An 11,326-nucleotide genomic window follows, 5' to 3' on the forward strand; every position below is an offset into this window, starting at 1 on the left:
AGAAATCCTAATAGTTAAAGGTCCAAGCAAATTCTTAACATGGTGTTTTTTGTTTTGTTTTTGTTCAGATTAATGTTTAATTCTTACAAATAAATTACATGTGCACTATGCAGCTTCTGCAGTATCTAGGGCGAAATGTATAATTTGTAGATTGTTTTGACTTTATATTACAGATATGTTTAAGCAACATTCCACTAGAGGGAGACAAAGATCATACATGAAATCACCTATTCAGCTTTCTATTTTACACATGCATCAACACAGAGTCCTTAAAATCAACAGCTGACAGCTCTGTACGTACATGAATCTGAAAAAGGTGATTGCGCTATTTCAGGTAGCTCTGCAAATGTCATTCAGCTTGTTAATTCAAACTCCACAGTCCTACTTTCACTTTCCCTCCTGCTCCCGCCTTTTAATGCGTGACGTGGGATAAAATTTGCTCTCCTATTGGTCAAGTGACCAATGTGTCACGATTCTTCTGTAACCGGAAAAGACGCTTGCCATAGACGCAGTAACGGTTTTTCTTGAAACGAGTTCCCCAATTCTCATTTATATATTCCCTAAATGCAGCATGACGTAACAGGTGAGTGTGCAGATTTCTACAAGCATGCTGAGTAAACACAACCGAAGCTGGTGACAGAATGTTTCGTGAAACCACGACATTTGATGTTTATTTAATTATTTCTTCCAAGGTGTAGATGTGTTGTTTTTTTGTTTTGTTTTGTTTTGTTTGTTTGTTGAAGCCAAATATGAATTTATTTTTTGATTTGTCATTTTTCTTGTTTACTAAAGCAGATCCAAACATGGCTGTCTGGTAATAAGTACTGTAACTGTTTACAAAAGCATTGTGATTTGGGTTACATATTTTATTAAAAAAGACATGGCTTACCTTTGAAAGGCTTAACTAATAAATGACAATTGTAACATATCTAAGTTGTATGTTTCTAATGGCAGCAGAGTCTAATTTCCATGGATAAACACAAATAAGCTGCGGGACACAGGAAGCTAATTCTTCTCAGTAAGTGTGGCACCAAAAATGATTGTAAACACAGCTGAGTAAAATACATGCAGGTAAATTGACATGCTAAGAATATTTACAGATTTCATGCTTTTCTGATTGCAGAGATGTTTTTATCCATGAGCTCCGTAAGAAGATGAAGAGGCTTTTTATCTTCCTTCTCATCTGTCACATTGCATCTCTGGGTATGGTCTTCCCTCTTCTACTCCTAAATCATAATTACTGAACAGTAAAGCTACTTTGCTGATTTCTAATTGGAAATGAAGTGAGCATGACCTCTGAAAGGCAGACATTTGTTTATGGAGCTGCCTGGTGGTTTATTACTTCACTGTAGAGACTGAAATAAAAGGTTTATGGTTTAGTGTAGTGATTTGTTCAGTGATATGATGTTTCTGCTGTTTTCAAATAGAATATAAAATTATTATAACTATTAGAAACTTAACTATGCTTTGACTATTGGTGCTGCAAAGTGGTATGGGGTTAGCAATGTTGGCTCACTGCAATGTCTCTTTTTATTTTTCCTCCAGTGCAAACTATGACTTGCAGATTTTTACTAAGATTTATACATGTAAACAAAAAGATTTACGGGGAATTGCTTTTCTCCCACAGAACCACATTCCCTGTGGTATATCCTCTCTGCCACCACAGGAATCTCAGATTTTCCAGAGTTTTTGGCATCTGGAGTAGTTGATGGCGTAGTAGTGGGGTATTGTGACAACAGCTTAAAGGATACGATACCCAAAACACACTGGATGAGTAAACTATTTGAAGAGGATCCTCAACATGTGCAGTGGTTGAATAACAAGTGCTTGTTAAACCGCTTGGACTTTAAAGCGACAATTATAACCTTGAAACAGCGCTTCAACCAGTCAGAGGGTAAGTGACAGATTTTGTAAGATGCCTATGCAAATGTAGGACCATTATAAATGTTTGGTCAATAAGAATGTAATAATATATCTGGTTTAATTGCTTAAGTCTCTATTTTATTTTCCTTAAACAGAGCAAAGATTCCACATTTTGTTAACCAGGGTTAAAAATAGGCCATCATTGTGAAATATTCTTGTCCAGGTTTGACTGCATTGCAGTTTTTATGCTTGTCTATATCAAAAGTGAAATGGACACCAGAAGGTAAAGAGAAATCTAGACGAAACAGACTATGGACCTTTAGCTGTGAACAGATCAGAAATGTGATACTCCTAAATAGAACAAGTTCAAAGTGCATAGCTGCACTTTTCTCCTTGGGGAATCGGCCAGTTATTCATGATGCTGTTTAGTAAAAAAAAATAGGGGCTTTTTTTTGTAGGTGCCTAATGTTGCTGATATACTGTACATTGTCTATCAGTTAATAATGGTCAATGAAGTATTGACTTTTTTAAACATTTACAATAAAGGTTTTAGAAATTTATGTTTTTAAAACTATAGACAGTGACTCATGAAAACATTGTGAAATATCCTTTGATATTTCAATGGTGAATATTTATGGTATTTGTGGTATTCTCTCTGTGCTCAAAAATTGCTTAAAGCTAGTATGTCTATTAACATGTAGCTTTGTACCAAGTACTGAAAATGTTGTTGCAGAAATAAGTTAGTTTTGGGAGTTTTTTTGGGTTTTTTTTATGTTGACTTGACTAAGGGTTCTCCATCAGCTTCATATTAAGACTTTGTCTATTTTGTCTACAAGTTTACAATGCAAGAGCTACTTTCTCCCTAACTTCAAAATAAAAGTCTTAAACATGAGTGCAAACATGAAGATTAAAATACAGACCTTAATCTAGGATCCATGTTAATATTTTCTGTTTGTTCCAGACACATTTACATGCTGACAGAAACTAAACAGTATCTCTCAACACTCACTTGTCTTTGATAAGAGATGTTTTGCTGTTTTGATGTCGTTTCTCTACTACACCCAAATATTTAAGTTTATCTTTTTATTTCAGGTGTCCACATTTTTCAGAGGACAAATGGATGCTTTTGGGACGATGAAACTGGAGAATTTGATGGCTTTAATGAATACGGTTATGATGGAGAAGACCTCATAAGATTCGACCTGAAAACCTTGACATGGATCAGTCCAAGACGTCAGACTGTCATTAACAAACACAACTGGGACAGTGATGGAAATAATCTGTATTGGAAGCATGCTTTGACTGAGGACTGCTTACATTTTCTTAAGCTGTATTTGAATTATGGGAAAAGTTCCTTACAGACAACAGGTACAACCCCAAGTCATGAAGTTTATTCTTGGATATAAACGCATATTTTTGCCTCCTTACATCCTGGTGATGGCTTATTAATATATTTTGGCGTTCATCATTCTATTTTAATATGCAGCACTAAAAATGGCAGAGCATATTGTTCCATTGAATATTGAAAAACTTCCTATTTGTTTTTTAATATGAATTCAATTTCCTATATATTCCTGTATGTTCACGTTTTTAGATATGTTTGTTTACGGCTTTCATGACCTCTCCTTGAGTTGTTGCTTTTTGAGCTGACATTTCTTTTGGCCTGTGTCTTCAGTTCACCCCTCAGTGTCTCTCCTCCAGAAGAGTCCCTCCTCTGCAGTCACCTGCCATGCTACAGGCTTCTACCCTGAAAGAGCCGCAGTGTTTTGGAGGAAAGATGGACAGGAACTCCATGAAGGCGTGGAGGAAGGAGAAATCCTCCCTAACAATGATGGGACCTTCCAGATGAGTGTTGATCTCAACATTTCTTCAGTCACAGCTGAAGACTGGAGGAGATATGACTGCATTTTTTGGTTTGCCGGTCTTAAGGACAGCATCATCATCAGGCTGGACAGAACCATGATCAGAACAAACCAAGGTAGGATTCAAATAGAGATGAAAGGTTCATTTGCATTGCTTTTTGTTTTTCACTACAATAACTCTTGAAACAGCTCACAACCAAATTACTTATGTCGTTATTTGAAATGTTTTGCTATGGTTCCAGGTTCTTTTTTTGGAAAATACCTTGGTATTGCCATTGGAGTGGTTCTGCTGCTTTTAGCAGCACTGGCCTGCACTCTTGCTTTTGTTGCCTGGAGGAGGAACCACAATGGTGAGTAGTACTACTCGTTCTTATGCTACACCACAAGGAGAATTATTGGGAAAATTAACAGAGTCTAACAAGCTACCCATGAATAAAGGTTAAAAAGGGTTTTTATTTGGTTCATTATAAACTATAAATGGCTCCAGGCTACTTTACTAATCTATGTTGATTCTATAGGTGTTAGCATTTCATGCCCACCACATATCCCTTCATTTTAAATATGATAAAAATTCTCTAACTGTGGTGGTTTTAACGCTAAAATAAAAAGCACTGTTTATTTATCAGATGTAAATAAACAAAAACACAAAGTTTACTAACAAATGCTCATTATTGTAAAATGGTCAGACTCTGGTTTGACCATTAAATATTTTAGGTTTTGAACTATAGAGATGTACAACTGTTCTCCACATTCTTTAAAAACAGTGGAAAAAGTCCTTAAGTTTACTACTGATAAGAAACTCTCGTCTTCACTCAGTGCTTCTGTTACAGAGAGTTACAGAATCATTAAACCTGAAAAGCATGGTCTGTCAAAGTGTATATGAAGAACAACTATATGCATGATTTTAGATAAAAAGTGGTAAAGGAATCAAGAAACTTGCATTCACCATATGGTTTTACATAACTAACACTTTAATATCCCATCTGTTTTTTCAGGGTTATGACATCTTGAAAAGCAACCAGGAGCTGATAATGTTGACTTGAATAAGTGCAGTTGTGATAGAAATGGTGATTGAACACCTGGACTCCATGTAAACAGCAATTTTAGTTGAATAGTTCCAGTCTGAGAGTGAGACAAAGATCATCATAAAATAAAAGTGGCTGACAGATTAAAATTTCTAATTACATAACTACCTGATGCCTTTGTTGTCTCTAGGGTTAATTATTGTGACATTTTATGTCAGTATCAACCAGTCTTCCATTTCCCATTTATAGACTGAACAAAACTTTGTCCAAGCTCTAAATGGCTTATTCAGATTCAGATGTATTGAAGATGTTACACATCTGAAAGTAGGAGAGTAATTCTCCAGAACTGGTTTTGTGCACCTCTACTGTACTGTATCTCTTCTTTATTTAGCATTAAACTGAGAACATATCCACCGCCATCTTGCCTGCATTTGGTTCTTCCAATTAGCCACACTTGACACCAGATCAGAAAATGAGAACCAGACTCAGCTGAGTTTTTTAAACCATATGGGAGCAAAATCACAAAACAAAAAAATCAGGAACAAAGAAGCAAAACAAACAAAAAAAAACTAAACCAGGAATCCCCAAGTAAAACTAGAAGCTATGACAATGATAAGATCACTTGCACCAGGAAGTTAAATTGAACCAGAACAGGTTTTGACACTCCCTTGTAGGCCAACTAATAGTATTTGGTTTCTAAAAAAGGACAAGTTTGATTAGGTATTTCCCTGTTAGTTTCCAAGTATCTGTTTCTTCAAAAGGGTAATTTTTAGAAAATCAGTAGAGTCACACAATGAAACATCACTCATAATAGCTGTTTCTTTATTTGGTGAACAACTAGAATCAGAAGTGTAGGTTGTCATTGGTTCTGAATAGAGTCTGGGCGAATTGTCGGCTTTAGTCTGGGTCCAACATTTGTTACAGATACTCAGAAATTGTATTATTAGCCATATTGGCCTCTAATTTCTTCACTCATAAGTAAATCAGCAACAAAGAACTGTGTGTTTTGCCATCCCATGGAGTTGTCTGTAGTTGAATGTTCTGCATCAGTTCTGATTCACAAAGTGAACATGTCGTGCGGTTCAAGGTGGGGGAAGGGCATCTCGATATTGGAGCTCAAACCACAAAAGCTCAGTGTGAGAGTTATCATTGTGTTTTAAATATTAAAATAGATAACATTATCTCATGCCATCCAGTCTGTTTAGTAACAGAAGTACTGTTACTGTATCAGTACTTCTGTTACTCATACTGGAGATTTATTAACATTTTAAAATCCCTCACAAACATCAGTCCATTTGTCTTTGGGATGCTTTACCAAGGCTGCTTGTTGCTTAGGTTAGTAGAAGCTTACAGCAGAACATTTAGCATTTTTTTTTCTGCCTGTCCACTCCATTTCTATAAACTGTTCAACATAAGTTTTAACAAACAGAATAAATTATTTATGGTTAAAATGTAGTTAGTAATTTTGATGTTTACACTCTAGTAAAAGAGCTCAAGAACAAGAAACAAACTATTACAATAAAACATATCCTTTAATAATTCATTAAACAGGCACAACAAAATAGAAAGCAGGAAGAAGTTAATTGATTAGGACATTGTTCATCATTCAAGTTATACAATGATCTGACAAATTGTCATGCAAAACAACTTATTTCAAGGAAATCATATCATGCAAAATATACAGTACAAGAATAAACAGAACTTAAAGTTTGGAACTGCCAAGCAAGATAGATAAAAACGGCATGTTTTCCTCATTAAAATATTGCTTTTATTTCAGTTTATACAAAAGTTAAGACAATATATTAATCTAACTCTTGCCACGTCCAATTAACCTACCTGTCAATTTAATTGCTCACATACTTGTGACTGATAGAAAATCAGTCACAAGTAATGTTGGTTTTATAATAGTTTTTGTTGTGTCTATCCTTTAGATCCCACTCACAAAGCAGATTTCAATCATAAACTTATTGTATTTCAAAATTATGCTGACAATTTTGAATGGTTCCTGTCAAGACAGAAATAAAGACAATTTAATTATTTGATATCAATCCTGGTGTAGTTCTGTTTAGGATTTTAAATCTTAGTATACAGTTGTTTTAAAATGCATATTTAAAAGACAATAAAACATTTGCTTATATTAAAAAGTAAGAAATTTTTACTTCTAGCAGGCCATATATTTCCATTTGAACTCTAAGAAGCACAGACATCCATCAACCATAATCTAATATAACTCAGTTCTGGTGAAATGTTTGTTGTTTTTTAACATTTTTTAATACGTTTGAGATTCAAGATGCAGTTCCAGTAACACAGAAATCAAGCTACAAATGTAACGCATATCTTCTCAAAAGAGGACTACAAGAAACACTGCCAGCAACTATATATTGTCATATGTGTGTGCATTGAAGTACTTACCTGGATAGGTGGGATATGAACTTGGGTCAGGAAATTTTGAAGCTAGAAGAAGAAAAAAACAGATTATTTCATAGCACAACACCTTGTTTCATGTGAGATAACACACTATTTAGTAACTAATTATAATCAAATTAATAAATTACAATTTTAACAGGTGTCAAAAATTTTGTTAGCAAAATAAATATTCAATTTGCACATAAATATTTAGTTCAGAAACTAAATAAAGCTAAATATTTAGCCCATAGCTAAACATTAAGTTAGTAAATATTTAGCTTGCAAACTAAATATTTAGCATCCAAACTAAATATTTAATTTGAAAGCTAAATATATAGTTTGTAAACTTAATATTTAGTTTGTAAACTTAACATTTAGTTTGGAACACTAATATTTATATTATGTATGAATAGCATGGTGAAAAAATGACTTTGAAAAATGAACACAAATTGTCTGACAGGCTACATAAACTAACAGCAAAATTTATTTTTTTTACTGTGTAACTTTATAAATGGCATCCCAAAATCAAAACCGTGAAATATCAATATTTTAAAAAATCAATAATTACACATGTACTTAACTGACTTTTTTTAATAAATTTGAAAAACTCTCTCAGTGTATAGAAAAACCTTTAAGTGCATACCGCTGTTGACATTTTTCCAAAGAAAGAGTCCAGTTATGCAGAAGCACAACAGAATCAATCCGACAACAAGTCCAGTGGCCAAATCAAGAGGAAACTTGGAGGAAGGGGAAGGAGAAGTGGATGGAGGCACTGGATCTAAAACTAGGACCAGATATTATTTTTATGAAACAGTTGTAGAATAGATGTTTAATCTGTGCAATTTGTGAGAAGAAGCAGCTTACCCCAGTTGGTACTGATTGCTGCTTTTTCCAGTCTGGTTAGTTTGGTTTTATTACCAAGCCTAAACACACAGTCATATCTCTTCCAATCGTCAGATGCAATTGACGAAACATTCAGGTAAACACTCATCTGGTAAGTGTTATCGTGGTTCGGGAGGATCTCACTGGGCTCCTTATCATTTTGAATCTCCATTCCATCTCTCATCCAGAACATCCGAGCTGCGTTTGGGTAGAAACCTGTGGCAAAACAGTTGACAGGAGAGGAAGGGGTCTTCTGGAGGAGAGCGACAGAAGTGAGGTCTGTAGGAGGGAGACAATGGAGAGGAGAGGACAGAGGATGAAGGCAAAGGAGGAAATGAAATGGTACAGTGATACAATAAATGGACGTTGCTTGAGTCTGCCTTCTGCCTTTGATTGCTGGAAGTACAATATACACCAGTCAACCCATGACCACAATGCTGAACCACAGTAAGCAAAAATAGAAAAGTAGGTTTAACAATAATTTTAAGGTATAAAAGAAAAAAAGATTTAATCTCAATTTATTCAAAATCTTACATGGCATTTCTCAATTGCTCATGTAAAAGCAAAGTTCTAAACAGCAAGTGCAAAAGTTAAAGGTTTTTATCCTTTTTGTTTTGCTACTAAAAGCTACTATTTATTTTTGTCTTACTGAAGGTTATCATAAATGAAGTGAGATAATAAACAGTAGTATGATCTATTGTATTCTTAGTGCTAAATTAAATCTTACACTCAGAAAATCAGAAACTGAACATTAAAATGAAACTGATTAAACAATGAATGTCATACCTTCTCTCTGCAGAGCACTAAGAGTCACAAACTTTTCTAGCATTTGAGGGCAAATCAGTGTCAAAAACAGTGTTATGTTGTTTAATCCTTCCTGGGCAGAGTCCCACAGCGGTTTTAACTTTTCAGCCAAAGGATGTTGGGCAGTCCACGTCATATTTTTGGAGTATAGTTTCATAAAATCTTCTCCATTGTAGCCACACTGCTGAAAAGTGACAACTTCAGCAGACTTTTCATCCAGTTCACAGCCGATCATACACTGTAAAACATGAACAGCTAAGACAGAGAGCAAAAAATTATAGTAGTTTGTTAAAAAAAAGTATTTAACATTTATTATGTGAACTATCTGCACAGTACCTTCATCTGGATTTAAGGTCCCCAGCCTGATTAAGTATTCAGTAAAACCAACATCCAGAGAGTTTAATACTTCTTTAGAGAATATCGGCGACTGATAGGAATCTGATATGTTCTTCCAGAGATTTGAGCTTTGTTTTCTAATTCCATTGCCGTCATAGTAATCCACTTGGATGTCGTCAATTACGATTGTAAACAGATCTGGAAGATTTTTGATCCCAGTCGAAATAATGGCAAAAATCGTCAATGAATTTTTGACTGTGAAAAAAAGATGTTGAAGATATATGGTCAATACTGTTAATATTAGCCTACACAAATCCTCTTCCTTACATAAATGGTTATATTAGTGACATTAAAACTGGCTACTATACCTGATGATGAAGCCTGGCAGAGAAGAAGCAATATTAATATTTTGTTTGTGTAAAGACACATCTTTCCCAGAAAGCCGAGCTTTTAAATCCTCTCAAACTTTGTCTGTTGAGCTGAGAGCACAAACCAAGATTAAAACATAAATGACTGCAGATACTTGAAACAAGAACCACTGTCATTAACTGCCCCTCCCACAGTGTTTGAGGAGGAGTGCAGGCAGCAACAAGAGTTAGTGGAAAGCAAAATGTCATTCAGCAATGACATGCTGCACAGTGGCGCAGTTGGTAGCATTGTTGCCTTGCAGTAAGAAGGTCCTGGGTTTGATTCCCGGCCGGGGTCTTTCTGCATGGAGTCTGCATGTTCTCCCTGTGTATGCATGGGTTCTCTCCTGGTACTCTGGCTTCTTCTCACAGTCCAAAAACATGACTGGTAAATTAGTCTTTCTAAATTCTCCTAGGTGTGTGTATAGTTGTGTGTCCTGTATGTCTCTGTGTTGCCCTGCGACAGACTGGCGACCTGTCCAGGGTGACCCCGCCTCTCGCCCAGAACGTAGCTGGAGAGGCACCAGCACCTCCCGACCCCATTAGGGACAAGGGTGAGCAGAAAATGAATGGATGGATGTTTCATAAAATGTAATTGGTTATTTTATGAATAACCAATGCCCTTGTTCTTGGTCTGCCTCTTAGATTTGTACACACTTTCATTTCCCTTTGTAAACACTTGCCCATCTGGCAAATTGAGAATAACTGCAAAGACATCAATAATTGAGGAATGTTTTTCTAAAAGCTACTATTAATAATGACAACAAAGACAGTGACAGTAATCTAACCGTTATGGAAAGGTTTGTTGGCAGGGAAGGGGCGCTGTATTCTGACAGCTAAATATAACAATTTTAAAGAAGTTATTCATCTTCATATGTACTCAATTGTTCACGTTTTGACAACGATCTTTTATGATTAAAGCTATGTAGTGTATGCATTTAAAAGAAATTGATTTTTCAAAAATTTGCCCTTTTATTGTATTTTAGCATGCATAGATATTTAATGTTGAGTCAATTAATCTCATGCAAACATCACTTCTCACAAAAAAAGTTTGAAATGTCCCTCTGATTAAGTGAGGACAGAATCAGTGGTGCTGGAGTATGAAATAAATTCAATGTGTTTAATAAAGATGCTAAAAAGAAGACAGAAAAACAACTTTTCTGTAACTATCCTTTAAAAAAAATTATCATCTGGTGTGATTTTTTAAAAGCTGTTTTGTGTTTTAATGTGGTTTCAAGAGGTTGATTTAACTTGAAATGGTTTCTCCAGTTTCCCAGTAAATATATTTTTGTTTCCTGCACTTGATCTTGTCAAACAAGATTTGATGCCAAATCAGATGATGCACTCAACCTTGACCTTTGTTTGAGCCTTTTGCCACAGCTCTTCCTCCATTTTTCTTGTCTTCCATTTATAAACATAAACCTCCTCAGCTGGAACATACTATGAATTCAAGCTATTTGTAGATGGCGAGGAGATGTTTTTCTCATGGCTAATGCTGAAATAAAAATACAGATTTCAAAATTTTATCTATAAAATACACCAGTTAATTAAATTTCAACCTCTATAGAAAATGATCTCTGTGCTGTGTTCTCCAACATGACGTCTGGGAAAGTACAAGCCCTTAAGATAATTTCTAAATGGTAATTTCCAAATGACTCATCCAAATATGCATCGATTGTGGTGTGAGCACAAAGAAACTCCAACCTCTTCAGCTTTAAAGTTATAAAAAAGAGTTTATATT

The 11,326-nt window shown here is 35.1% G+C and overlaps 2 protein-coding genes across 4 annotated transcripts; one reads left to right on the plus strand and one right to left on the minus strand.

Annotated features, from left to right (window-relative positions):
- The first annotated feature begins 474 nt into the window (after positions 1-474).
- LOC102217443 (major histocompatibility complex class I-related gene protein-like) lies at positions 475-5,169 on the plus strand. 2 transcript variants are annotated; one of them, XM_005808172.3, is made up of 8 exons: positions 475-583; positions 955-1,018; positions 1,124-1,203; positions 1,628-1,894; positions 2,956-3,231; positions 3,539-3,841; positions 3,968-4,075; positions 4,721-5,169. In XM_005808172.3, exons 3-8 carry the CDS (start codon positions 1,155-1,157, stop codon positions 4,726-4,728), a joined length of 1,011 nt encoding a protein of 336 aa, XP_005808229.1. In that variant the 5' UTR covers positions 475-583; positions 955-1,018; positions 1,124-1,154; the 3' UTR covers positions 4,729-5,169. The 2 variants fall into 2 exon arrangements, with proteins under 2 accessions (XP_005808229.1, XP_023200288.1); XM_023344520.1 differs by having other exon boundaries at positions 958-1,018.
- Positions 5,170-5,263: 94 nt separating this feature from the next.
- LOC102232781 (major histocompatibility complex class I-related gene protein-like) lies at positions 5,264-9,878 on the minus strand. 2 transcript variants are annotated; one of them, XM_023344517.1, is made up of 7 exons: positions 9,547-9,878; positions 9,179-9,433; positions 8,825-9,097; positions 8,021-8,317; positions 7,800-7,940; positions 7,163-7,204; positions 5,264-6,755 (listed from the first exon to the last, which is right to left on the minus strand). In XM_023344517.1, exons 1-7 carry the CDS (start codon positions 9,605-9,607, stop codon positions 6,715-6,717), a joined length of 1,110 nt encoding a protein of 369 aa, XP_023200285.1. In that variant the 5' UTR covers positions 9,608-9,878; the 3' UTR covers positions 5,264-6,714. The 2 variants fall into 2 exon arrangements, with proteins under 2 accessions (XP_023200285.1, XP_023200284.1); XM_023344516.1 differs by having other exon boundaries at positions 8,825-9,433.
- Positions 9,879-11,326: the final 1,448 nt, after the last annotated feature.

Source organism: Xiphophorus maculatus, chromosome 13 (genome assembly GCF_002775205.1).
Source record: "Xiphophorus maculatus strain JP 163 A chromosome 13, X_maculatus-5.0-male, whole genome shotgun sequence".
NCBI lineage: Eukaryota > Metazoa > Chordata > Actinopteri > Cyprinodontiformes > Poeciliidae > Xiphophorus > Xiphophorus maculatus.